The sequence below is a fragment of the Amblyraja radiata genome, chromosome 31 (assembly GCF_010909765.2).
Source record: "Amblyraja radiata isolate CabotCenter1 chromosome 31, sAmbRad1.1.pri, whole genome shotgun sequence".
In the NCBI taxonomy this organism is placed as follows: domain Eukaryota; kingdom Metazoa; phylum Chordata; class Chondrichthyes; order Rajiformes; family Rajidae; genus Amblyraja; species Amblyraja radiata.
In genome coordinates this window covers 24,884,768-24,909,350 of record NC_045986.1, presented here as the reverse complement: position 1 = coordinate 24,909,350, position 24,583 = coordinate 24,884,768, and the positions used below count along the sequence as shown (strand labels likewise).

At 39.3% G+C, this 24,583-nt stretch overlaps 1 protein-coding gene across 6 annotated transcripts in view; it reads left to right on the top strand.

Annotated features, from left to right (window-relative positions):
- camta1 (calmodulin binding transcription activator 1) overlaps positions 1-24,583 on the top strand; it is an 880,549-nt gene that overhangs the window by 20,554 nt on the left and 835,412 nt on the right. For all 6 annotated transcript variants that reach the window (XM_033048136.1, XM_033048135.1, XM_033048133.1 and 3 more), the window contains exon 2: positions 7,484-7,602. In XM_033048136.1, the coding sequence (XP_032904027.1) occupies positions 7,484-7,602 (119 nt within the window). The remainder of the gene's footprint in view (positions 1-7,483; positions 7,603-24,583) is intronic.

Genomic DNA, 24,583 nt, shown 5'->3' with positions numbered 1-24,583 from the left:
ATGTATGGAGCAGATGTACAGTTTATCAATGGTTCATGCAGGCATACTTTGCATCTGATGCAATGTACATAATTTGCAAGACACTAAGGTTTTTCTGTAATATTTATTACAGATTTATTTGGTGTTCATTCCAATTATTTATTTCTCTTGGCTGAAGTTTAAGTTGCCTGATTTGAAATCCATTACCTTAATCCACTATCTTTTCTGTACATCTGTTGAAATAAAGTATATATCTAGTTTTCTTTACTCTGGTAGCGATTTGGTTTGGGGTTTATGAAAACATACAAGCATAAGAAGTTGAAAGTTGGTTCATATGCTCACTGTTTTTTCACCATCTCCCCCCCCCCCCCCCCCCCCCCCCCCACACACACACACCAAAAAAAAAAGTGTGGTTATTTTTTATGAAGCTATAAAAGATATTGTGGACCTGCATTAATCTTCTGCTTTCAATAAAATATTATGAGCCAAATGACGTTACCATGTGATCACTAGAGGTAGAATATTTAGTAGGCTTGATGTTTTCTCTGCTGAACAAAAACCTGAGATAACAGTATTAATACAAGGTCAAAGACCTAAAATATTAACTCTAGTTTTCTCTCTGTGTGTTGCCTGACCTGTTTGAGAATTTACAGGATGCACTTGAAATTTCTATTTTCAATCAATGTGCACAATTCCATGGGGAAAATATGAATAGTATTGAGAAGAAAAATAGAAAGCTATGCCATTTAACTTTTTTTTCCAGGAGTATTTCTTGAATAGATAATTTTTGGCACGGTGTACAAGGAAACCAAATATAAATTTGTATTCCTGATTGGTAAGAATGGCTAGATAGCAGTGTGGACATTAGATGCAATTGGGATTGGGCAAAGAAGTTTGCTGTTGAATTGCTTGCTTTGCTTTCTGTTTTGACTCTGATGTGATCAAAAGCCAATTGGGATAAAGTAGCAACATTTAATATGTTTGTAAACATTAAATCAATTTTTAGTATCCAAACCTTGTGGGTATTGCACCTATAATAAAGCTGAAACATGAACTGTTTATTTTGAAATTTTGTTTTGGGTAAAGAAATTGCAACACATTTTTAAGGCCACATGGTTTGTTGTGTAGTATGTTTGTTTTAATTTTGAAAACTAAGCATTTAAACTTTTCGTAACTATGTGTAAAATCTTCAGAATATTTTGCGATAGGTTGTAAACACTGAATTAAAGCTGGATCAAGTTATTTTAGTTTACCATGGTGGAGAAAACATCCATACAAAGACATTCTGAAGATTCCCAGGTGCTGATGATAAATCCAAATATTTTCACCCTTTAAAATCTAAGCTAGTTTATGTAGTTCTTCCAGAAAGATTTCACCATGAATTGGATAGTATTATTGATTCAACATAAATTTTGGATGTTTTCTTTTAAGCATTCGACATTTTAAAAGTAAAATACCTCTGTTTTTGCTGAAGAGATACTGTGCTTATTCTTGGAAATTTATTTTCTGATTTTGTTAACCATAATACTATTTGTTTTGTTTTCTGAAGTGTACAGCTTGTCTTGAAGCTTTCAGATTTGGAATGATAGTTCAGTGGTGAAGTAGATCATTTTTCAATAAAGGCAACAAAAAGAGTAAGGTTCTCAAATAGGAGTTGATCAAACAATAGATATTTGAAATGATAAAATGTAAAGAAATTGAACAAGATGTAACTAAAATAAATTATTATGGGAAGGCTATGTCAATAGAAACTGAAAATAAATAGGGACAGTCAATACGGATTCCAAACGCGAGTGTGACCATATTTTGCAGAATTATTTTGGGACAGTAATTCAAATAAATATAATCCAGTAGATGCAATACTGATTTTTTTTTAAACGTGACCATGTCATCTATGACCCTCATGTAAGTTAAAATGTATATATATTTATAAGATATGCAGGTAAAGGTTGTACCTATTAACTAATGGTGCAAAGAATCGGAGACAGATTTAAGTTTTGAGTAAAAGATATGTTGTAGCTCACGGTGATGTCCTGGAACATGCCAGTGAGAAGGTAGGTACACAAAAAAGGTGGAGAAACTCAGCGGGTGCAGCAGCATCTATGGAACGAAGGAAATAGGCAACCTTTCGGGCCGAAACCCTTCTTCAGAAGAAGGGTCTGAAGAAGGGTTTCGGCCCGAAACGTTGCCTATTTCCTTCGCTCCATAGATGCTGCTGCACCCGCTGAGTTTCTCCAGCTTTTTTGTGTACCTTCAATTTTCCAGCATCTGCAGTTCCTTCTTAAAAACAGTGAGAAGGTAGAAATGGATTGTGTAATTTATTTTATTTCAGAGGATATTGAATAGCTACATGAAAATGTAAGCACTCAAAGCTGAGAGATGGCAAACAGGAATGGAATGACTGGATTTCTCTACAGCGCTGGCTGTAGGTATTGAGCCAAATGCCTATTGCTTGTGCCCATGTGATTCTATGACTAACAGAGTTCAAAACAAAATTTCGTAGGGGTTGAACACATTTTCTGAGGATTATTGGTTGGGTATACTGTACATTTATATGAGGAAACATTGCTCATGAGTTGGAAATGTCTATATTCACAGATGACACCAGATTGGGGAGTACAATTTGTATCGAAGTTCTGGAATTAAAGGAAAGTATTGTTAAATTTGTATGTGATAAATTTGCTTCAACTCAAGTGAGATATTGAACATATGATTGAAAGAAAAATACTTGGAGCATCAATGTCCAATAGATGGAAGATCAGCTTTAATCACCGTTATGGAAGATGAGAGCCCATGGTATCAAAGGACAGATACTACATGGATAGCAGGTTGGCTGGATGGCAGAAGAATGACAATAAAGAGGGCTTTTTCAGATTGGCTGCCAGTGACTGGTGGCCGCTACTCTTCACGTTGCATATTAATAATTTGGATGAGGGGATTGAAGACCTTGTGGCCAAGTTTACACATGATACGAAAATAGGTGGAGGGGCAGGTAGTGTAGAGAAAGCAGGGACTCTGCAGAAGGACTTGGACAGGTTGGGAGAGTGGTTAGCGAAGTGGCAAATGGAATATCGTGTAGCAAAGTGTGGAGTCATGCATTTTGGTAGCAGGAATAAAGGTGTCGACTATTTTTAAATGGGGAGAAAATACAGAAATCAGATGTGTAAAGGGAATTGGGAGTACTGGTGCAGGATTCCCAAAAAATTAATTTGCAAGTCGAATCAGTAGTAAGGAAGGCAAATGCAATGCTAGCGTTTATTCCAAGAGGGAAAGAATACAAAATCAAACTTTTCACTTTAAAACTTGTCCTGCCTGTTACAATGATACCAAATGACAGGACACCCTGTGCAATGAGAGGTGTGTTACATTGTTGTAAGGAGAGAGAGAGAGAGTGAGGGAGGGGAGACAGGACTCCCAGTGCAATGAGAGATTTGTTACATTGTTGTAAGGAGAGGGAGTAGGGGAGGGGAGGAGATTAAATGTTATTTAAACATAGTGTTTAGTGGGGGAGTGCGATAGGGAGAGGTGAGGAATAGGGGAGCAGGGAGATAGTGGAGGCCAATTCTCTGTATGCTTTCAAAAGAGAGTTGGATAGAGCTCTTAAAGATAGCGGAGTCAGGGGATATGGTGAAAAGGCAGGAACGGGATACTGAGTGTGGATGATTAGCCATGAGCACAGTGAATAGTGGTGCTGGCTCGAAGGGCCGAATGACCTACTCCTGCACCTATTGTCTAAGTACAACTTCATCGCCGACATCGTGGAGAAATCGGGGTCGGCAGTGGTTTACATCGAGATCCTGGGGAGGTGAGGAGAGAGTCGGGGGATTGAGGAAGAGGTAGTGGGGGAGGTGAGGAGGGAGAGTGGGAGAGGAGGGGGGGATAGAGAGAGGGGAGTGGGGGAGGTAGGGCGTGGGGGATAGGGGGCAGTGGGGGAGGTGAGGAGGTGGGATAGGGGGAAGTGAGGAGAGGGGTAAAAGGAGAGAAGGGTACGGAGGGGAGGGGGGTTATGTAGGGAGGGAGTGACTGAGGGTAGAGGAAAGGAGAGGGAGTGAGGGGTGAGGAAGGAGAGGAGGAGAGGGGAAAGCTGAGGGAGGGTGAAGAGAGGGAGGGAGTGTTGGGGGATGCGGGAATGGAGGAGGATAAGGGTAGGAAGAGGGATGGTGAGATAATAGGGTAGGGGGGAGAGAGGAAGTGAGGGGGTGAGGGTAGGAAGCAAAGGAGGGTGGGGAGAGGGCGGATAATGTAAGAGGGAAATAGGGGACTGATGAGGGAGAGTGAGATGCGTTCACATTGATCTTATATTTTACTAGTTATTGCCATTTTAAACTTTCAAAATGTCTGCTGCGCCTGCGTGAGTGGTGGAATATTGTGTTGGGGGATCGGGACCCAACGGGTCCGCAATTGGTCTAGATTTTCCATAAAACCGTGAGTGGTGTGCAATAATTTGAAGAGATTTGTGTGAGACCAGCTGATAATGAATTATTTCTGGTCCCTTTTCTTTAAATTTAGCTGGGTCTGAATGTATAAAATAACAATTGGTCTTTAAGATGTAAGGCCCCTATATATACGCAAACCTGAGCACACTCAAGTGCAACACTCTGACTTGTATGAACAAGCAGTGAAGGACTGCTGTAATTTTGCATTACATCAGTGATATTTCCCAGAAAATAAAAGTCAGATATAGAAAATATAAACTTCACACTATTATTATGTGCAAAGTAGCAGCACAGTGACGTAGAGCTGTCTTACAGCGCCAGAGACCCGGGATTGATCCTGACTGTATGGAGTTTGTATGTTCTTCCTGTGGTTGTGTGGCTTTTCTCAGCGTGCTGTGGTTTCCTCCTACACTCCAAAGATGTACAGGTTTTTAGGTTAATTGGCTTCTGTAAAATAGTAAATTGTTCCTCCTGTGTAGGATAGTGTTAATGGGGTGCATCGTTAAAGTCTCAGGTAAAGGGAATTTAGTGTAGTCTGTTGTACACTTGCTCTGAGAAAACATGATAAATCAATGCACTGAATGTTTTACCCCGGACTGACCTATGATATCCTTTACCTGAAGTGTGTTATGGGATCTTTGAGTGGATAGTATTTTGCAGTCATGAACAGAAAACTCTCCAAATTTTTTTTTGAGCGCAAATGTTAAAATAAAATAATTAAGATAATATAAATTCTGGGCATCTCGTATTATTGTTGTCTGTAAATACAGTATTTTGGGGAAAGCAATTTATTCTGCTAATTTGGTAGCAGAAAGCTACTGAAAATAACACATTATTATCCAAAATGTGATCACGTATAAATTTGAAAGAGGTGTAATTTTAAATGACCAAGACTAAAGCAATTCCAAAGATGTTGAAATCTTTGGGTAAGAGGAATAGGGTAATGGATGACGAGTTTGACTTCTGGTGACATAATAAACCACGAGAGCTTTGAATTTGCTGACAACTACTTATTGTTCTTTATAATATATGGTCTGCTGTGAAGATTTTTTCCCCTCATTTTAACCATGATAGAGTGGAAATGCTGAACATAGAGGTGCAGCAATTTAGAGGAAAAGGTACTCATTTGTCATGAGATGCTTAAGACTTGCATATTTTTCATGGTGTTGTAATGTAGGAACAATTTTATCATGTTGCCAGGAAATATTCTGCACATGGTAATCAATATCTTGGAATGGATTACAAGATGGTAATTTAATGGAGGGATTCAATAATTGTTTGTAATGTAATCTGAACCATGAGATTAAATTGCTACATCAAACTGCGCTTAATGGCACAGGTGGTAAAACCATCATATACTTCAACCATATGGGCGGGAGGTCCCTGGTTTAATTCATAGCCTCACTGAGTTTGCTGATGTCAGCTGTAGTATAACGTGGTGTGCTGAAATCGGTTTCTGAGCCCTGACCTTCGGGCTGTGAAATCTGCAATTATTTCTGATTCTGGCTCTTTTGCATTGAATCGTGCTAATGAGCATATGTGGAGAATGGTGGAGATGAATTTGGGCTGACTGTGCTAACTGTAGTTGGATAGTGCTAATATTTATCATCTAGACTTGGGCATGAAAAATGGCCTTTTGATCTTGTATCAATGGGACTATGTCCCAGAAATAAGATAATAAGTTATAAAGGGAAGATAAATCGTTTCTATATTCAATTGGGAGAACTTTTCAATGCCCTTAAACATTATAATATTTACCAAGTTTTTTGATATTGTATACATGGTAATATGGGGCAGCTTCATAATGTGTTACAAGCATTCCAATGAGGGATCAAGTTTACAGTAATGCCATTAACATCATGGGTTATATTTTAATTGATTAATTGATTACTGGCAAACTTGACAACACACATGGTTTAGAATGCAATGCCAAATTAATGGACTGATGTTCAGATGTGCAGAATGCCACTGGAGTTCTGTTAGTGATGGTAAATCTGAAGTAAGCAGTAATTCTAAAATACTAATATTCTTGAGGAGAGTGTTGCCGATGTTGCTATGATCACTGGGGACTAATTTATTACCAACTGCTTTTGAACAGAATTTTAAATAAGCTTTTAATTTCTCTAAAGACAACAGATTACACAACCTCTAAGTTAAATGCCGATTATAATATTGGGAATTGAGAAAGCCCACAATTTCCATTCGTTTTGTTCCTTTGATTTATCAAAAATGTCCCAAAATATTTTGCAGAAGTTATCAAATCAAACCTTGATGCAAAACACCATATTCAAGTTAGGGTTAGGGTTAGGTTCCAGTTTATTTTCATATGCACGAATACAGTGAGGCAAAGGGACAATGAAAAAGCTTGCTTTCAGCAGAATTGCAGGCACATAGACTCGGACAAGAACACAAAAGAGAATTGCACGTAAATAGACAAATTATATATAAATTGTACATATTCTGCACACACAATTTGAAAGGAGAGGAAACTGGAAAAAAATCAAGTCCATAGTAGTGCAAGAGGTGAGAATTTGGGCCAGAAATTACACTTGGTCGATTCTTGGCTGAAGGGGTTGACGTATGAAGATAAGTTAATCGAGGTGCCCATATCTGGAATAGAGAAGATTGTGAGGTGATCTTATTGAAACACAAATCTCCATGGAGGATTGAGAAGTTGGATGCTGAGAGATGTTTTCTCTGGTGTGGATATCTAGATCTGGCGGCCTCAGCTTCAGTAAAGGGTGTTGGCCATTTCAGGCGGTGATGGGAAGTATTTGTTGTATCAGACTTGTGAATCTTTGGAATTCTGTACCCCAGAAAGCAGTACAATCAGTGTCATTGAATATATTCAAGATGGTGACTGATAGATATTTAAACTGAAAGGTAGTCAAGGATGGTGGGAGAAAACAGGAATGCCATTTTGAGGCTAAGATTGGATCAGCCGTAAAGTGATTCAAGACGGAGCAGATTCACAGGAGGATTAGCCAACTCCTGTGTTGGTTTCTGTGTGACATTAACAACAAGCATCTTGATTGACCGATAATTGGTGTTATTTTGCTTAATTTCAGATGATCATGGAAACAGCAATGGCAGTCATGTGAAAATATTCTTGCCCAAGAAACTACTCGAATGTTTACCGAAATGTTCTGCTTTACCAAAGGAAAGACACCGCTGGAACACAAATGAGGTAAAGTGTATGTTCCCACTGATTCCACTAGATTGTAAGTGGTCTTCTAAGTTTCACATGGTGTCTGGTTAGCTGGAGGTTTTGTATTGGGTTCTATAATTATTTGCTGCTGTTGGAATGGGTGGCAGTTGAAAAGGAAGATAGCCAGTTCTCACTTTAAAAAAAAAAAAGAAATAATTGGAGATATGGATTTGAACAGGAAGTTTTGCTGGTTTTCATCTCCTGAGGACCAACACAGTGCTTCCTTCTGGTATCTTAAATAATCAAGGTTTGCACATGTATGCATACAATTAAAACTGGAATTGGGTAATTTGTTGTACAATAGGAATTCGATCTTTCATTGTGCATTCTAAAGTATTCAAGAGTGCTCCTGTGTGATGAATAAGTGGTCGTTCACTCTTAACCACTCACCTATCTGTTGGAACTGTGCAATGATGATTGTTTTGATTCTGGTTTCTGATAATATGCTCCAATGTTGATGTGTGTTCAAATTGTGATTTTTATATTGATTATTACAGTTGCCTTAATGGCTTCATAAGAGATGTTTCATGAGCACATTGCCCAATTCCTTACATCAAGGAATGACGTGATGACAATTCAATCTTAGGTATTCTGGGACTGACTCTTAAACTAACTACTTCACTAACCTACCTACTGGTTTAATATATGCAATGAAACATTCCAGTGGAAGTGATGTCTGCTTTCACATGCAAATACTTGCATTTGATAAGTGGCAAGTATTAACTTCATAGGATAATCTGGTTTTATTGATGTGTTAATACATTTATGGTGGAGAATGTGGAACATATAGCTGAACTTCCAATTTTGATTGTAGTAATCAATGGTGATAAAGTTCATTCTGTTTTTGTAAGAAGGTTGTCAAATTAAAGTAGTGGTTACATTTGCTACAATCTGTTACGAAGATTACTATTTTTTTGATTTATAAAAATTATAAATTTATCTGTTCCTGATTTGTTAGTGTGCTGGTGGTGTTAGAAAAGCTGTGAGTTGTCTTCCTTTAAAAAAAAAAAGTAACATATAGTATGCATTGGGATAGCTGATTGCCCAAGCTGTTCCCGGGATACTCAATGGTTCCGTTCCTGAGATCTGTTCATAAACCGATTTCTCATCAGAAACGTGTTCTTTATCAACACAGCCAAGTTGTGTTGCCCTGCAAACGGCTGCTATGATTTCATTTTATTGAATAGCAGCCTAACATTACCCATATTTCAGCTATTGGAATTTATTAATTCATGAATATCATAAAACAACTATTGTTATTAGCTTAAAGAGTGCTTTGATAAAAAGGATGGGAAAATTTGTGTAAAGTTAAATTTCCTTTAGTCATAACTCAGGGAGCCCCTGTTATTAATACATATATTCAAAGGTTGATATTTGAAATTGTACCTGACTAGTGAAAGCAATTGTAGCTTGTATTGGTGGTGGTTGTGACAGACATTTAATCAATAGTATAAATATATCTGAATAAAATTTAGCAAAATTAATGTGCGTTTTCCCCACAATTTATATGGATTCAATCTGTGTTTTTTTTTTTGTACAATTGTCTTGGCGTTTTCATAATACACCTGGATTGAAATACAAACGGCAAAATAAAAGACGAGATTATCAATGTCAACTACAGGACATAAACATGTCAATTAGAACAATTAAGCAGGTTACAGATATAGATTTAACCAATGGCAATTATCTGACTGACAGTCAGATGTCTTATGACAAAGTGTGACCATGTTAAGAGCTAATTTTGAAAAGTATAGTGAGGGATAGAAATAGTTCTATTATCTTGGGTTAACTGCTTTTAATAGATTAATGTGACCCAAGGTATTTCATGAGAAGCTCGCATTGGCCCAAATGGCTATAATTGGTTCAGAAATGATAGGGAAAGATTTCTAGAGATTCGGCTTGGTCATCTGAAAGCATGGCTTTCATTGATGGGTGAAGGAAGTTGGGGACAACAAGAGGCCAGATCTGGCAGCACCTGGAGTATACTGATGATTGCGTTGTTGGGGTAGAGGTCAAAACCATGAAGAGATTTAAACAAGAGGTTGAGATTTTTTAAATGTAAACTTTCGGGAAGCAGAAGCGGAATGATTTTCAAATTGTCATCTTTTACCCAATTCTATTGTGTGGCATGTGATTTGTCACCTTTATGCAATGAGGATGGCTCCTCCTCCTTGGAGGAGGAGCCATCTTGGTGAACGGCTGCTAGCCAGCAGCCATCCGTTTTAAATTCGTTTTTTTTATAGTTTTTAGTGAGTCCTGTTTTTTTGTTTGTAGGGCATATGGTCTTTTAATGTGGGGGGGTAGGTGTAACTTTATTTCTAGGTCCCTACCTGGTCGGTGTGGCTGCCTTTTCTCCGGGCTGCCCGTCGACCCGTCCTCGTGGCCTACCTGCGGGCTTGGAGCGCCGTTTCCTGGCGGGGACCGCCCAGCACCTCGGCCTCGGCGGCTGCACAGCGTTGGAGCTCTGGAGCGGAGCGGAGTGGAGCGGGCGACGCCTTGCCTGGGTCGCCGCGCTGGAGCTCTGGCGAGCTGGACCGCCGAGAGCAACATCTCCGGGCTGCGGGTCTGCGGAGCAGAGAGGCGGCGTGCGAAGAGGCGGCAGTGCGGAGAGGCTGCAGTGCGGAGAGGCGGCAGTGCGGAGAGGAGGCGCCGACTTTATCATCGGGAGCCTGGGAGCTCCAAACCGGCGCGGCCTTGTCGGCTTCGGCAGCCGCGGGCTCCAACCAGGAAGCGGCCGTTCCAGGTGGCCCAGCCGCCGAAAGGACTCTCCTGACGCCGGGGCAAGACCACCCGGTGAGAACGGCCAGGGACATCGGGCCTCCGTAGAGGCAATTGCGGTGGCCTCAATAGGCCTGACTTTGGGATGAACATGGGGTGGGGACTGGACATTGTGCCTTCCTCCACAGTGCTATTCACTGTGGGGGGATGATTTTATTGTCTAATTGTAGTCCTGTAGGTCTGTGTCCAAGATGGCTGCCGTGAAGAGGGAGTGGGCGCTGGCGCGCTTTGGCTGCCGCTGCTCTCTCTTCACACTGTGTTTTTGATTTTCTGTTTTTGGATTGAATTCTGTTTTTAATTTGTGTCTCTGTGATGTCTTTTTTACTTGTTCTGTTCCGATTATATGTTTTTATTCCGATTACATGTTTTTATTCCGATTACTATGCAAGGTGTCCTTGAGATGTCTGAAAGGCGCCCATTAAATAAAATTTATTATTATTATTATTAATGAGACTCTCAAGACAAGGAGGAATAAGGAACCTCTCTCATAAGATTGCATGAATCCACCCACTCATTTGGCCAATGTCAGGAGAATAGGTGTATGAGATATGTTCAAGAAGGAACTGCAGATGCTGGAAAATCGAAGTGCTGGAGAAACTCAGCGGGTGCGGCAGCATCTATGGAGCGAAGGAAATAGGCAACGTTTCGGCCCGAAACCTTTGAGATCGGCAGGTGCAGGGTTCTTGTCCCTTCTCCTTTTCTCCTTTGTTGCCTTATCAAATGGATAACTTGGGGAAGCTTTAGGAATCCAAGGGAGGACTCCCATTAGATGTAGCTGTATTCATAATGAAAAGATGAGTTATCTTTATATTAAAGTGTTATTCTGTGTGTGAGAGTGTTATATATGAGAGTGTTATAACATGAGAGTGTTATTCTGGAAAAGTAATTTGTCGTTAAAAATACTGGATGACCTTCTGCATGGAAGGTCCTTCTGCAAGATTGTTATGACCGTGCATTAAGTCACGTGACCAAGCGGGTTAATGCATCTGTCAATAGTTTTCAATTTCCCTCTTTGGTTAATTCCTGACTATGAATATTATCTTAGTAGAGCTGATATGTACAGGCATTCTGATGTTTATTTACAAATAAACACATAACCAAGCAAGTTGTGAAGCTTTTTTAATTCTCCTAACCCAAAGAATCGATATCTGTGTATGCGTGTATGTATTGTTTTGAATAAGTAATCAACTGGCATAACCAATAAAATAATTAAATAAATAAAATGATCCTTCTTAAACAAATAATTAAAAAGATGGAGATGATTTAGAAAATAATTTAAATTTGCTTATTTCTTACACCTTGAATACATAACGCGTCTTTCTTTCAGTCACGCCACTAAATATATGATGTATCTACATGCAAAGCTCCACAAAGTCATGGATGTAAAGCATTTAATATAAATCAATAATTTGAATTGTTTGTTCAGACATTGTCCGCTTTGTGTTCTGAATCACCTGCTATGCAGCAGTATTGTAGTTTCTGATTGACAATAGCACCGGTTCATTCAGGCATGTGTTTTATACAATAGTAATGTCCTGGTTCTAGGAATTGTTCATAAATTTGGAATTTGAATTTTACAAGAAAGCTGAATAAAAGATACAAATCAATTTGAATTCCCTTGATCACTGATAGAGTATAATTGATTTTCTGCACGCATTGCCGATTAGCTCCGGTTGAAAGCTCTTAACAGCAATGTGTAAAATCATGTTTTTCTGAATCCCTGGTTATGGCTCGTCATGCTTGTTCTATATGAAACAAAAGAAAGATGCAAAAGCAAATAAGGAAATAGTGCCCAACACTGGATAGGTGCTATATGGTGGATTATTGTTTGTGAAAATAAAGACAAAATCACTATGTGCAAACCTGCAATCTATGATTACAATAAATTTGGGCTAGAAAGTACAACATATAAATGATTGTATGGTATTTATTGAAATAACCTTATTCTGCAACATATCACATTTTTCCAATGTTTTACAGAGCTACACAGTTCCATAAATATAGAAAAGGACTAGAAAAAAAGGAGGGAGGTGGTTTCAAAATAAAGAATCATGGTTCCAATTTTCTTCCAATTTTACATAAAAGATCCATTATCTCTGAGAATACATCGACTTTTACATTAAAACTGTAAGGTATTCTTGTGTAAGAAAGAACTGCAGATGCTGGTTTAAATCGAAAGTAGACACAAAATGCTGGAGTAACTCTTATAAATCTAGTATAAATATATATATAAGTGTGTGTGTGTATATGTATGTGTGTGTGTGTGTGTGTGTATATATATATTGTGTGTGATATATATATATATATATATATATACCCACACACACAATTTCCCTCCTGGGATTAATAAAGTTCTATCGTATAATATCGTGTGTGTAGGAAGGAACTGCAGATGCTGGTTTAAACCGAAGATAGACACAAAAAGCTGGAGTAACTCAACAGGTCAGACGGAATCTCTGGACAAAAAGAAAATATTACGTTTTGGGTTGTGTCTGAAAAAGGTTCCTGCACATGTTTGGAATGTGGTAGGAAACAAGAACACCCGGAGAGAACCCATGCGATCAAAGGGAAAAGGAGCAAACTCTATACAGACAACACCCATATTCAAGATTAATTCCGGGTCTCTGGCACTTTTAGGCAACAACTTTATGTTCAATGTACAGTGGGTGAGTGCGGCGCTCCGCTGTTGAGCGGCATCGTCCCCGCTATCCTCTTCCCCTCCACCCCTGGGCGGCATCGCCATCGCCGCCCCCGCTATCCATCCCCTCCCCCCCACTTAATTAACCAGGTTCCTGAATGTAAGAACTATTTATACGTGACATTTTTGTTTTTAAATCAGTAACTCTTTTTTGAGTTCTGATGCCGACCCCGTCCTGTGGGAAGGGCTTGTGGCAGCTGGTTTCATTGTGCCTTCATTGTTGGTAGGTGCTGATCTTTCACCTCTGCTCCACTGGCGCTGCCGACACTCAGCCCATTACAGTGCGGCCGCACGGGGGAGACGAGGCGGAGGGCGGCCATGGCCGTGAGAGAGTGGGGGCTGTCCCGAGGGATGCGCTCCTTCGGGCCGCTTACAACTTGGTGCTCGGGTTCAGATTGCACAGTCACCTATGGCTTGTGTGGGAAAATGACCCCCACCCTCCCGTCTCCATCGGCCAGTGATGTGATGGATGCGGGGGTCTAGACCAATTGCCCCACCCGGCTACGTCATTGTCTGTTATTTGACTTTTCGGCAGAGCCATTATTCGGTTAGTTGGCTTGTAAGCGACGCAGCCTTTCGGTGAGTTGGCGTTTCGGCAGAGCGGCCTTTCGGTGAGTTTGCTTTTAGGCGTCCCACCCTTTCGGTTAGTTTCCTTTTAGGCGTCCCACCCTTTTGGTTAGTTGGCGTTTCGGCTTCGTACGCTTTCGATTATTTGGCATTTCGGCTTTGTTTCTGTTTGGTTATTTGGCTTACACTTCTTTGCTTTGGCTTCTCGTCCTTCAACGCCACGTCCGGGTACCATGATTTAAGTATTAATAAATATTAAATCAGTCATTCAACTTAAAATTGAAGAAAATATGTTTGGAATATCTTGTGATCATATTGTTTATTGATACTATTTCTTTCTGTTTAACTTGATTGTATCCTGTTTTATATTTTTTGTTTTTTTTTGGTCATAAATAATAAATTAATCTAATTACAGAAGTATATATTCCTTTTTTTTAAACTCCAGATGCTAGAGGTGGAGATAAAAAGAGATTGAAATTCATGAAATTCTGATTTCTGGTTGACCGCTGACAAGGGTATGAATTGCCTTCACTTCTATTTTGTAGGGTAGGACACATAACAATGTCTGTCGTAGTTTAGGTAAAATTGCTTTTTTAATGAAGTGTTCCCCACTCATATAATCTTTTACAGAGGGATGAATCTATAGGCCAATGGGAATAGAATGTTTGAAATATACCAACCTGTTAAGACATCATGTTTTCAACTAGCAATTTGCTGACATGACGTGTTTCCAGTGACCGAACTCAACTGCCAATATGAAGAAAGAAATAATAAAATATTGCAATGAATCTATCATTTCTTTCATGGCATATGCTCTTTTCAAAAGATTCTATGACATTTTTTTTCATTTTTCCTCTGATAACCATAATATTGCAGTTCAAAGCCTGTCGCAATCAGAATTTTGTCCTTTTATACCAATTCATTTCAGTGCTGCTTAGCAATATTTTAATTAAGCATTCAATTTGGAGCAGCTGTAATGAGTTGGCAAGCTGTAAAGTTGCAGAAGCAGAATGAATTGGTGCCATTCTTCAGTACGCTGGCATGTTTGTTTTCTATTGATTACAATTCAAGCAGAGAAATGACAACTGTTAATCAATGACAGGGTATTAGATTCTTATCTCTAAATAGAAGTGTCAACAATTGCTGCAAAACTTTATTGACCTTACAAGCAAACAATGCTCAAGTCATTTTAGTGAAAAGCAATCAATTGGAATTTGTTGTAACCTCCTGCTCATTTTACTTTTAGTGTAGAAAATATAGTTTTTGAATAGCTTCCACAATTGTCCACTTTGATTGTTTTCCTTTTGCTTTCTTCAAAGATGGCATAATAAAGGTCTAACAATCACACCTGATGATAATAGTAAATTTGAGACTGGCATCACCTTGGAATCCCCTTGTTAATTTCGGACCTCTGTACATCACACAGCAAAACGCATTTTACAAGCTAAAATTTATCCTCACTTAATATGTCAAGAATTGTCATATATACCAACAGTGGAACAATGATATTTTTCCTTGCAGCATTGGTGCCGCCGATGGTTGCCACGGTGTTCTGCTCCTTGCTGTTTTGTCTGTGTTTGTTCGTTTGTGTCATGTGTGAAAATCCCTCAAAGATCACTTTCATGAGAGACGTACTCATTAACATCAGATATTTGGTACCTCCAAACATTGTTCTGGATTTCTCTTACTCGCTGGATTATTTGGATATACTCTTTGACAGGGCTGTGCCTGTGTTCAAGGTCTTGAGACGGAGGAGGACCTGGGGGAAGTGCTCTGGAGCACTCACCCGACTCCAGCGAAGAGGATTGCGCACACCGCCCCCGAGTATATTCCTGGCAAATCTACGTTCTCTCAACAAACAAAGTGGACAAACTGAAACTCCTGTGCCAAGCAAACAAGGACTTCTCTCGAGAAGCTGCCCTGTGCTTCACCGAGACCTGGCTCTGAGTCGATCCCGGATAATGCGCTGCAGCTGGCTGGCTTTCAATTACACAGAGCGGACCGTGAAGCGGAGGCAGCGGAGAAATCAAGAGGCAGTGGAATATGCTTCTATACTAACCAGGGCTGGGGCAGCGACATCATGGTAATGTCTAACTTCTGTTCTCCTAATCAGGAATCTTTTTTTATAATTTGCAAACCCTTTTATTCTCCGAGGGAATTTACCTCTTTTATTCTCGCTGGAGTTTTCATCTCCCCCCACCACCATGGTTATTGTTTTGGGGGACTTGAACAAGGCTAATCTCAGCCGAGAGCTTCCAAAGTACAGGCATCACGTTACCTGCACCACCAGAGAGGAGAGAACACTCGATCATTGTTATACTACAATCAAGAACGCATATTGCTCTGTTCCCCGTGCGGCTCTGGGACTCTCTGATCAGTGTTTAGTTCACCTTATTCCGACATACAGGCAGAAACTAAAATCTGCTAAGCCTGTGGTCAGAACAATGAAAAAGTGGACAAGCGAGAGCATTAATAACCTGCAGTCCTGCTTTGACTGCACTGATTGGAATGTGTTCAGGGAAGTAACCACAAGTCTCGATGAACATACAAACACTGTGACATCAGATGTCAGGTTTTGTGAGAACCATTGCATTGAGGACCCGGATCAGGTTCACAGCAGAACTCGGAGAGCTCCGCAAGTCTAAAGATGAGGCCTACAGGAGCGGTGATGCACACCTCCACAGGCAGGCCAAGTACAAGCTGAGAAGAGGAATCAGAGCTGCCAAGGAAAGGTACTTTGAGAAGTTGAGGAGCAACTTCTCAGCTAATGACCCTTCTTCAGTGTGGAAGGGCTTGCAAGAAATCACCAGCGACAAGAGGAAAATGCCCCGCTTCTTGGACAAACGTCAGCTGACTAATAGACCTGAACGAGTTCTACTGCAGATTCAATAGACAGAAGCATAACCCTGATACCCCCTCCCTCCCTCCCCCACCAACTCCTCCTAAATCACCACTTAAACCCCCTGTCTCATGGTACGAGTCGACCCACGAGTGACCCCGAGTTTAAAACAAATTAAACTCAGACAGAGCCAACAATGAGATGGAGAATGACAGAAACACTGACGTGCAAAGGAGACCTACAATAGTGTATGATCTCTCTCGCGTTATGGCGGGTGATTGTCGCCTGCCCGCTGTTTCTGAGGCTAAAGCCTTGGGATCGTTGCCCTTCGTGTTGGCGTGGAGGGGGAGGGGGGTATTGTGCTGTTTGATCGCCCCCTACTATCCCAGCGACAGGGAGACACAGCGGCTTTTGAGACTGGTGGGCAATCACTACCAAAGTGTCTGCGCACACAGTCAGTACACCTCTCCTACACTTGTCTCCCGTACTAAGTCACCCTAACTCCCCCCCCCCCCCACCTTTCCCTTCCAACTCCAGTCCTGTCCCGAACCCCTGGGAAACTGAAGGGAGCTACAATCAACTGCCACGGATACAAATATGCTCTCCACTGTTCACCTCTAAAAGTTTGATAGAATATTTGTTGACATCCCACATGTCCTCAATTTCTATGGATGTAAAAGCTTTGTTGAGCTTTCTGATTGCATTGACGTGCTGGGCCCGGGATAGATATTCAGAAATAGAAATGAGATTATTAGACACAAAAATGTAAACTGCATTTTAATCATTTAAAGGAGATCTTGATTCTTTCTTGACATCGTATCAACAGCAAGTGGCTACATTGCACTCCATTTTTCTTCTGAGTCATTAATATGAAATGTAAATAGTTGAGGTCTCAGAATAAATCCCTGTGGTACTCTATTAATAACAATCTGTTAACCAAAAAGGACTTGTACACACTTTATTTAATGCCATTTAATTAGTCCTCTTTTCCCTGCAAACTTTTTGAGTCCTACCTTATGCAACAACCTTTGGTAAAGCACTTTCCCAAATGTCTCTTAAAAATCAAGACATTGTACATAGCTTGATTTCTCCAATCTGATTGCTGTATCCTCAAAACCCTAATATTTGCGCCACATTATTTCTGATATAAAAGCATGTTGACTCTACCTATTCATATTGTGAATTTCTGAAATGCTTTCCTTGATAGATTGTGGCATTTTATTGACCAACTGAATTTCAATTAATTGTTGCATAGTTCCCTATTTTTTTTTTCTTGCTCCTTTATTAAACAGTTGTGGAAGAATTAATGCTTCTCAGTGCGTTTGGGCGATTCTAGAATTCAGTGAATTTTGGAAAGTCTTTGTTAATTTGTTAATTCATCTGTCTGTGTAACCATGCCTTGAAAAACAGTGGGTGCTGCCATGTGTAGATTTGTCTGTTTTGAATCCTCTGAATTCCCAGTCATTTTCTTTGCCAATGTGTATGATTTTAAATTCCTCACTATCATTGGGCCCTTAGTTTTAGCCATTATTTTTGATCCATTTGTTTTGTTTTCTACAGTGAAGATGAATACTGCATATTTATTTGGTTTGCCATTTTATTTTCATATTTTCTCCTGCCTTTACCTCCATGGCATCCACATTTACATTTTTTTGTTGACTTCCTTTTTGGCCTGGTTGTGTAACCTGTTTTTCCTTGTTAATTTGGATTCTACTTCTTCACTTTAGCAAGTATTTGGTCATTTGCACCTGGGTTCTTTAAATTTTACTAATGCTTGGATCCTGATATTCTTGGAAACTCGTAAGCAATTTCGTAGAACGATTAATTTTCTTTGTAGATCTTATTTCTCAATCAAATGTAAATTTGTTGAGCGATGTAGAGTTAAAAATATATATTTGTCTACTGGCAAAATCTTTTTATCTGATTTCCCAACAAACCTTTGCCAAACATTTCTACTTGATTGCCTTTAATTTTAACGCTCTGGTTTCCAACTGGTCTCTCTGTTGAACTGCATACAAACCTATATCATTTTATAATTGCTTTCCCCTGAAGGTCCTGATTATGAAATGTATAATCAGAAGCATTTAATTACTCGAGATAAAGGTTTAAAGTAGCCTTTTTTCGTGTTCCACAATGCATTGCTCCAGGAAACTGTTCTGAAAGGATTCTGAGAGTTTTCAAGTGCTTTTATCAATATGATTTGCCCAATCTATATGTAGATTAGAGTCCCCGCGATTGTCGCTAAAGCTCTTCTCCATCAAAGTAATTCCATTTCCTTCTTGGCTAAGATCATTTATCACTTATAACTTTGTCTTCTGTTATTGCAAAGCTATCCTCCTTCCTTTATTGTTTTGACTGCTATTCTAATTTATCGGGTATCCTGGAATACTGAACTTGCAACTTTGATCACCATGCAGTCATATATCTTATAGCTATTGGATCAAACTAGTTTATCTTTGCATGCCCCTTTAGTTTAGTTTAGGGAGGTACAGTGTGGGAACACACCTGTTGGACAACAGCGCTCACGCCGACCAGTAATCACCCATACACTAGTTTTATCCTAAACACTCAAGGACTTTTTTTTAACAGAATCCAATTAACCTACAAACCTGCACCTCTTTGGAATGTGGGAGGAAACCGGAGCACCTGGCAAAAATCCACACGGTCACAGGGAGCAAGTACAAAGTCTGAACAGACATCATCCATAGTGATCGAACCAGGGTATCTGAAGCTGTAAAGCAGCAATTCTACCGCTGCGCCACTGTGCTGCTTCTTCCCTTAGTCCTTCACTTTGTCTATAGGCTGTTTGTACAGTCAGGTACAGTTTGATTCGGATTTAAAATTTTCAAAACCTCAGTTAATTGGAGTTTCTAATATCTTGTCTTAAAATCATGTAGTTTTTTTTAGAAGTGTTATCAACAGACAAAGTTCATCTTGCCCTATAATTAATTTTTATAATAATATCTTGCTAAAGTTTGCATAGGCTGAATAATAATAATAATAGCATTTTCATTGTGCTTTGGCATTTGGGTTCAGCATTGCTTGATTGTTTTGGGATAAATAATGAACTACTGTCCTGCTAAATACTAGCATTTGGTCTTTCATAAAGGAAGCATTCTCTGATCTTTTGATATTTGATGAGATCTTCGAAGTTTTATTGGTCCATGGAAGGTCCTAAAAGATCATTGTTAAACAAAAATGGAAACCATTTGCGTGCAAGTTGCATTTCCGGGTTTGAACACTTGTACTCTTCCTCTGTCAGTCAATGATCACACTGCTGATGCATAGTATAATGAAGCTATATTTTATGTGAACATTATTCCAAGGAAAATGCTCCATATAATTATTGCGTAATGATTTTAGAAATTTGAGGTTATTGGTGGGCAAAATCTGCCTAGATGATTTTTAATATTTCAGTGTATATGTACTTATGAAATTTGTAAATTGGTACTCGAGTGAAGGTCATTGTAATGAAATTATGAAGAAGAAGGGTCTCGACCTGAAAAGTCATCCATTCCTTCTCTCCAGAGATGCTGCCTGTCCCGCTGAGTTACTCCACCTTTTGTGTCTATTGTACCGGCACCTACTGGTTAGGCCACTCCTGCTATCCGAATCCTCAGCAACCCTGGGAGGGGTCACGAGATATATTGGGGTGTGGCCTAGTATATAAGTCCTGACCTTCCCTCTCTCGCTCTCTTACTCTTCCGCTTCCTCTCACTTCATGAGAGTGTCCTGCCACCTCGGCAGGAACTCAACCGAGCTCACGAGGCAACCGCCTCTCAACAACTACGACTATTATGTTAGAGTGTTAAACGTCCATGTATTTCCATCCTACAATGCCTGAATAAAGAATCCATTTATTCACCACGTTTGCGCCTCCACACTATTTTCGTAATGAAATCATTGCTTTTATGGTATTGAAAGTTGGTGTTCCCTCATTTTTTATTTCAAGGGAAATCACCTTGACAGCAAATAAACATCTTTCGGTTTAACCTGAGATAATTTAATCACGTTTTTAAATTCTAGTTTTTGAAAGGATGTACATTGAAATTCTAACTGGTTCATAAGTTTTTGTTGACCGTCATTTGTACACAAGATTAGATCAAGGTCTGTTGTATATTTTTTTGACTGGGACATTTATTTCTCAGTTATGTGACCTGATTGGAAAAAATGCTGTTAATATTTAACTTCATCTGACGTTGAAAATTTTAGCTTCACTGATGCATTTACATTATAAAACTAAGAATACATGATAATCAAAGCTACACATTTTCTGTTTTGATGTAGTCATTTAAAAAAAATTGTCAGAATTGTTTTACTGTAAAGAACATTTTAGAAGGATAAGAGAACTGTGGTGTTTCATTATTAACTTATTTTTAAAGAAAGGAAAAGATAATTGAATTTTGTTGTACTGTGGTTAACTTACTGGACAAGCAGCCAGAGCTGTGGACCATTGATCAAGAGACATTAGTGGAATCATAGTGCAGCAGTTGAGAAGTTAAAGTAGTTTTTTAAAAAATAAATTACAGGGTTATTTAATTTTATTGGACTAATGTAACTGCAAAATTAACAGATTACAATTTAAATGAATAAAAAAAACTGATTTGCGATCAGTTCATTGAGAATGTTCCTTTTCAATGTTCATTGAGAAGGAATTTTGCCTTCGCGAATTAATCTGGACCACATGTGACTGCAGGTTCATCAATGGTTGACTTTAACTCCCTGCTTGGATAATAAATTGCAGCATTTCTAACAACATCTATAACCCGTGAACATTTGCAAGACATTTTTATTTGAATATCTTTTGCCATTTATTTATCACTGACACAGGTGGACCTCAAGGCTGTGCGCTCAGCCACCTGCCCTTTCTACTCTTTACACAACTGAGTAGTTAAGTACAGCACCAATGCCACTTATAAATTCGCCAATGACCCCACCATTGTTGGTCAAATCATGGGTGGTGATGAGTCTCCACACAGGAGAGGGAGATAGAACAAGTAGTTGAGTGGTGCTGTAACATCAATCTCTTGTTCAATGTCAACAAAAGGAAAGATCTAATTATTGACTTTGAAAGGGGAAGTTGGGAGACCATGTGCCAGTTTTTATTGGTGGGTAGGCGGTAATGAGAGTAAACAGCTTCAAATTCTTGGGCATTAACATCTCGGATGACCTGCCCTAGCCCCGGCACATAGATGTAATAAAGATTAAGGCTTGCCAGTACACCTCTTTTTCTTTGAAGTTTAAAGAGATTTAAAATGTCACCAAACGCACCAACAAACTTACACAAATGCCAAAATGTAGAAACAAAGAACTGCAGCTACTGGGTAATACACTAAAGGACACAAAGTGCTGGAGTGACTCAGCAGATCAGGCAGCATTTCCAGAGTTCAATATGTAGAAACAAAGAGGGGTCTGATGGAGATTCTTGGACCGAAGCATCATCTATCCATGTTCTCCAGAGATGCTGCCTGATCCGCTGAGTTACTCCAGCACTTTGTGTCCTTATAAACAGATGCACGGTAGAAAGTATCTTCACTGCCTTCATGATCTGGTACTGCACTTCCAACGCACTGCAAAGCAAGAGGCTGCAGAGAGTAGTGGAGTCGGCCTGGTCCATGACTGACATTGATACACATCATCTAAAGGGCAATATCTATCAAGGAACCCAACAATATGGGCCATGTTCTCTTGGGGCCATGCCTCTTGCTGCTACCATCAGACAGAAGGTTCAGAACCCTGAAGTCCTACATCACCTGGTTCAGGAACACCTACTTTCCTACAACCATCAGGATCATGAACTGACCTTCAGAATCCTATCTCGGCAACAGATCAGTACAGTTCGCCTCTTGCACTACCAGGGGATTGTTTTCTAATTGGGTCTTTTTGTACTTTTTTTTTTGCAGTGTTTCTTTTCACTGCGTGGTAGATTTTGCAGGTAACTTGTGCACAATTTGTTTTTCTGTGTTTGTCGAAGTCTGTGCTTTTGCTGCTGCAAGCAAGATTTTAATTGTACCTACACCTCGTTATAACTTGTTAACTCAATTTCCTGGAATCTCATATTTTGATACCATAGTGCAATTGGCATTAGCAGATGGTTTACATGTTTTAAGGGTTGGGTTATTGGGAATTAATTACGGATTATTGATTGCCCATGCTCAAGCAAAATGTACCAAAAATTGTCTTTGCCTTGGCCTCGGTTGCAGTTGTAATAAAGACTTAGTAAACTTGGTATATCCCTCACAGTGAGTAACACTTTGGATTTCCTTTGCTGTATTCTAAAACTTTTGTGTGGATTTTCTCTGACTCCATGGCATATAAATGTTCATAATATTATGTAAATATGTGGTATTGCAATTTATTATTTGATTGAAAGGATTGTGTTATTCATAAATAATTCAAGCTCAGTCATTTTAACATTAACTTGATCTCTTCTCCCAAAAAACACATTAAAATACAATTTTTAAAATGGATATTTTTTATGCAGACATGGCCGAACCTGTGCAGCAGGTACAAAAATGATGCAATTTCAGTATGTTGGAGGATTAATCCTTCTTGAAATTTAATATAGACACAGCATAATATATAATTATAATGCAATTGAGGTCTCATGACGTGACATGCACACAATTTGGTCGCAACATCTTCTTCATTAAACTCGAATGTTAACGGGATATTATAACTTTACAATTAGTTTGATAGTCGATGGCACAGTTTTTGCCATTAATCCATTCGTCACTGTTGAATGGTGGAAAGTATTATTCTCCGGTGGCTGTCAAGTTTTCTGATATTTACTGTGATGTGCCAATGTGGAATATAGAAATTTAGTGTGTCCTGAGATGAAAATATTTACTTAACAATACAGTTTTGAAGTATCTTGTAAAGATTGAGGCAAAAGGTGAATGGTGTAAGAAGGAACTGCAGATGCTGGTTTAAACACAAAAAAACTGGAGTAACTCAGCGGGACTGGCAGCATCTCTGGAGAGAAGGAATGGGTGATGTTTCAGGTTGAGACCCTTCCTCTGAAGCGTCTGAGGAAGGGTCTCGACCCGAAACGTCACCTATTCCTTCTCTCCAGAGATCCTGCTTGCCCTGCTGAGTTACTCCAGCTTTTCGTGTCTATAAAAGATGAATGGTGTTGGATGTATATTGAGAGTCAGGAATGTAACGCTACGTAACCAAAAATGCAAAGTGGTATTTGCTTTAAATATCTTTGAGTCGCTCTCTTGCTGGTTCAGCAGAAGGCCATGTAACAAAGCCTACAGATGAAAATAGTTCCTGGCCTGTGTAAGCAATGTACCTTTGGGATATCGTTCATTCCAGTGCCCTCACACAAGGAAAAAAGGAACATAAATTAGCAAGGAGTTGAACTACTGATGCCAATTTAGTGACTACTGCTGGAAATTGCACGTTTTTTGGTGAGTAGTAGGACTGTGCCCATCTATAATATGGTCACGTTATGGTCAGTGTCACTTTCACATAAAGAATGGCCAGGTAGATGAATTAGGGAGAGGTGCAGTATTTAAACAAGTTGTGTTGGCTTTGAATTGTTGCTGTAAATAAGTTGATCCTTAGCTTAAACCTCTCAGAACCCAAAGAGTATATTACATGTTTCTGTTCAAGAGTGGGTAAATTAGTTCAATCTTATGTCATCTGCTATCTTCATTAACCAATGCTGTTGAGACAAATTAACCTAGAATTTTTTGATTCGTGTTTAACAGCTGAATAAATACATGGTTCCTCTTGCAATGAAGACTTATTGGATGTAATCTATAAACATAACTAGCCTTTACTTTGTAGTTATCTGTGAAAACCATTTTGATACATAAAGCTTTCAGTGGTTTATTTAGATTCATGTGAAGCAACTATAATTTTTGCATGCAAAGTGGTCTTTGCCTTTAAGAGGTGTGATTCAACCTTTCAGATGACCAGACAGATATGCTCATAAACTGCCTTTGATCTATTAAATTTTCAACTGCTTTTTCAATTTTTTACGACTAAATTTATGTATTCTGCTTGAAATTAAGTGAAAGTGCACATATTGGAGTTTAATTCAGCTAATTAATCGGGTATTCCTTTCA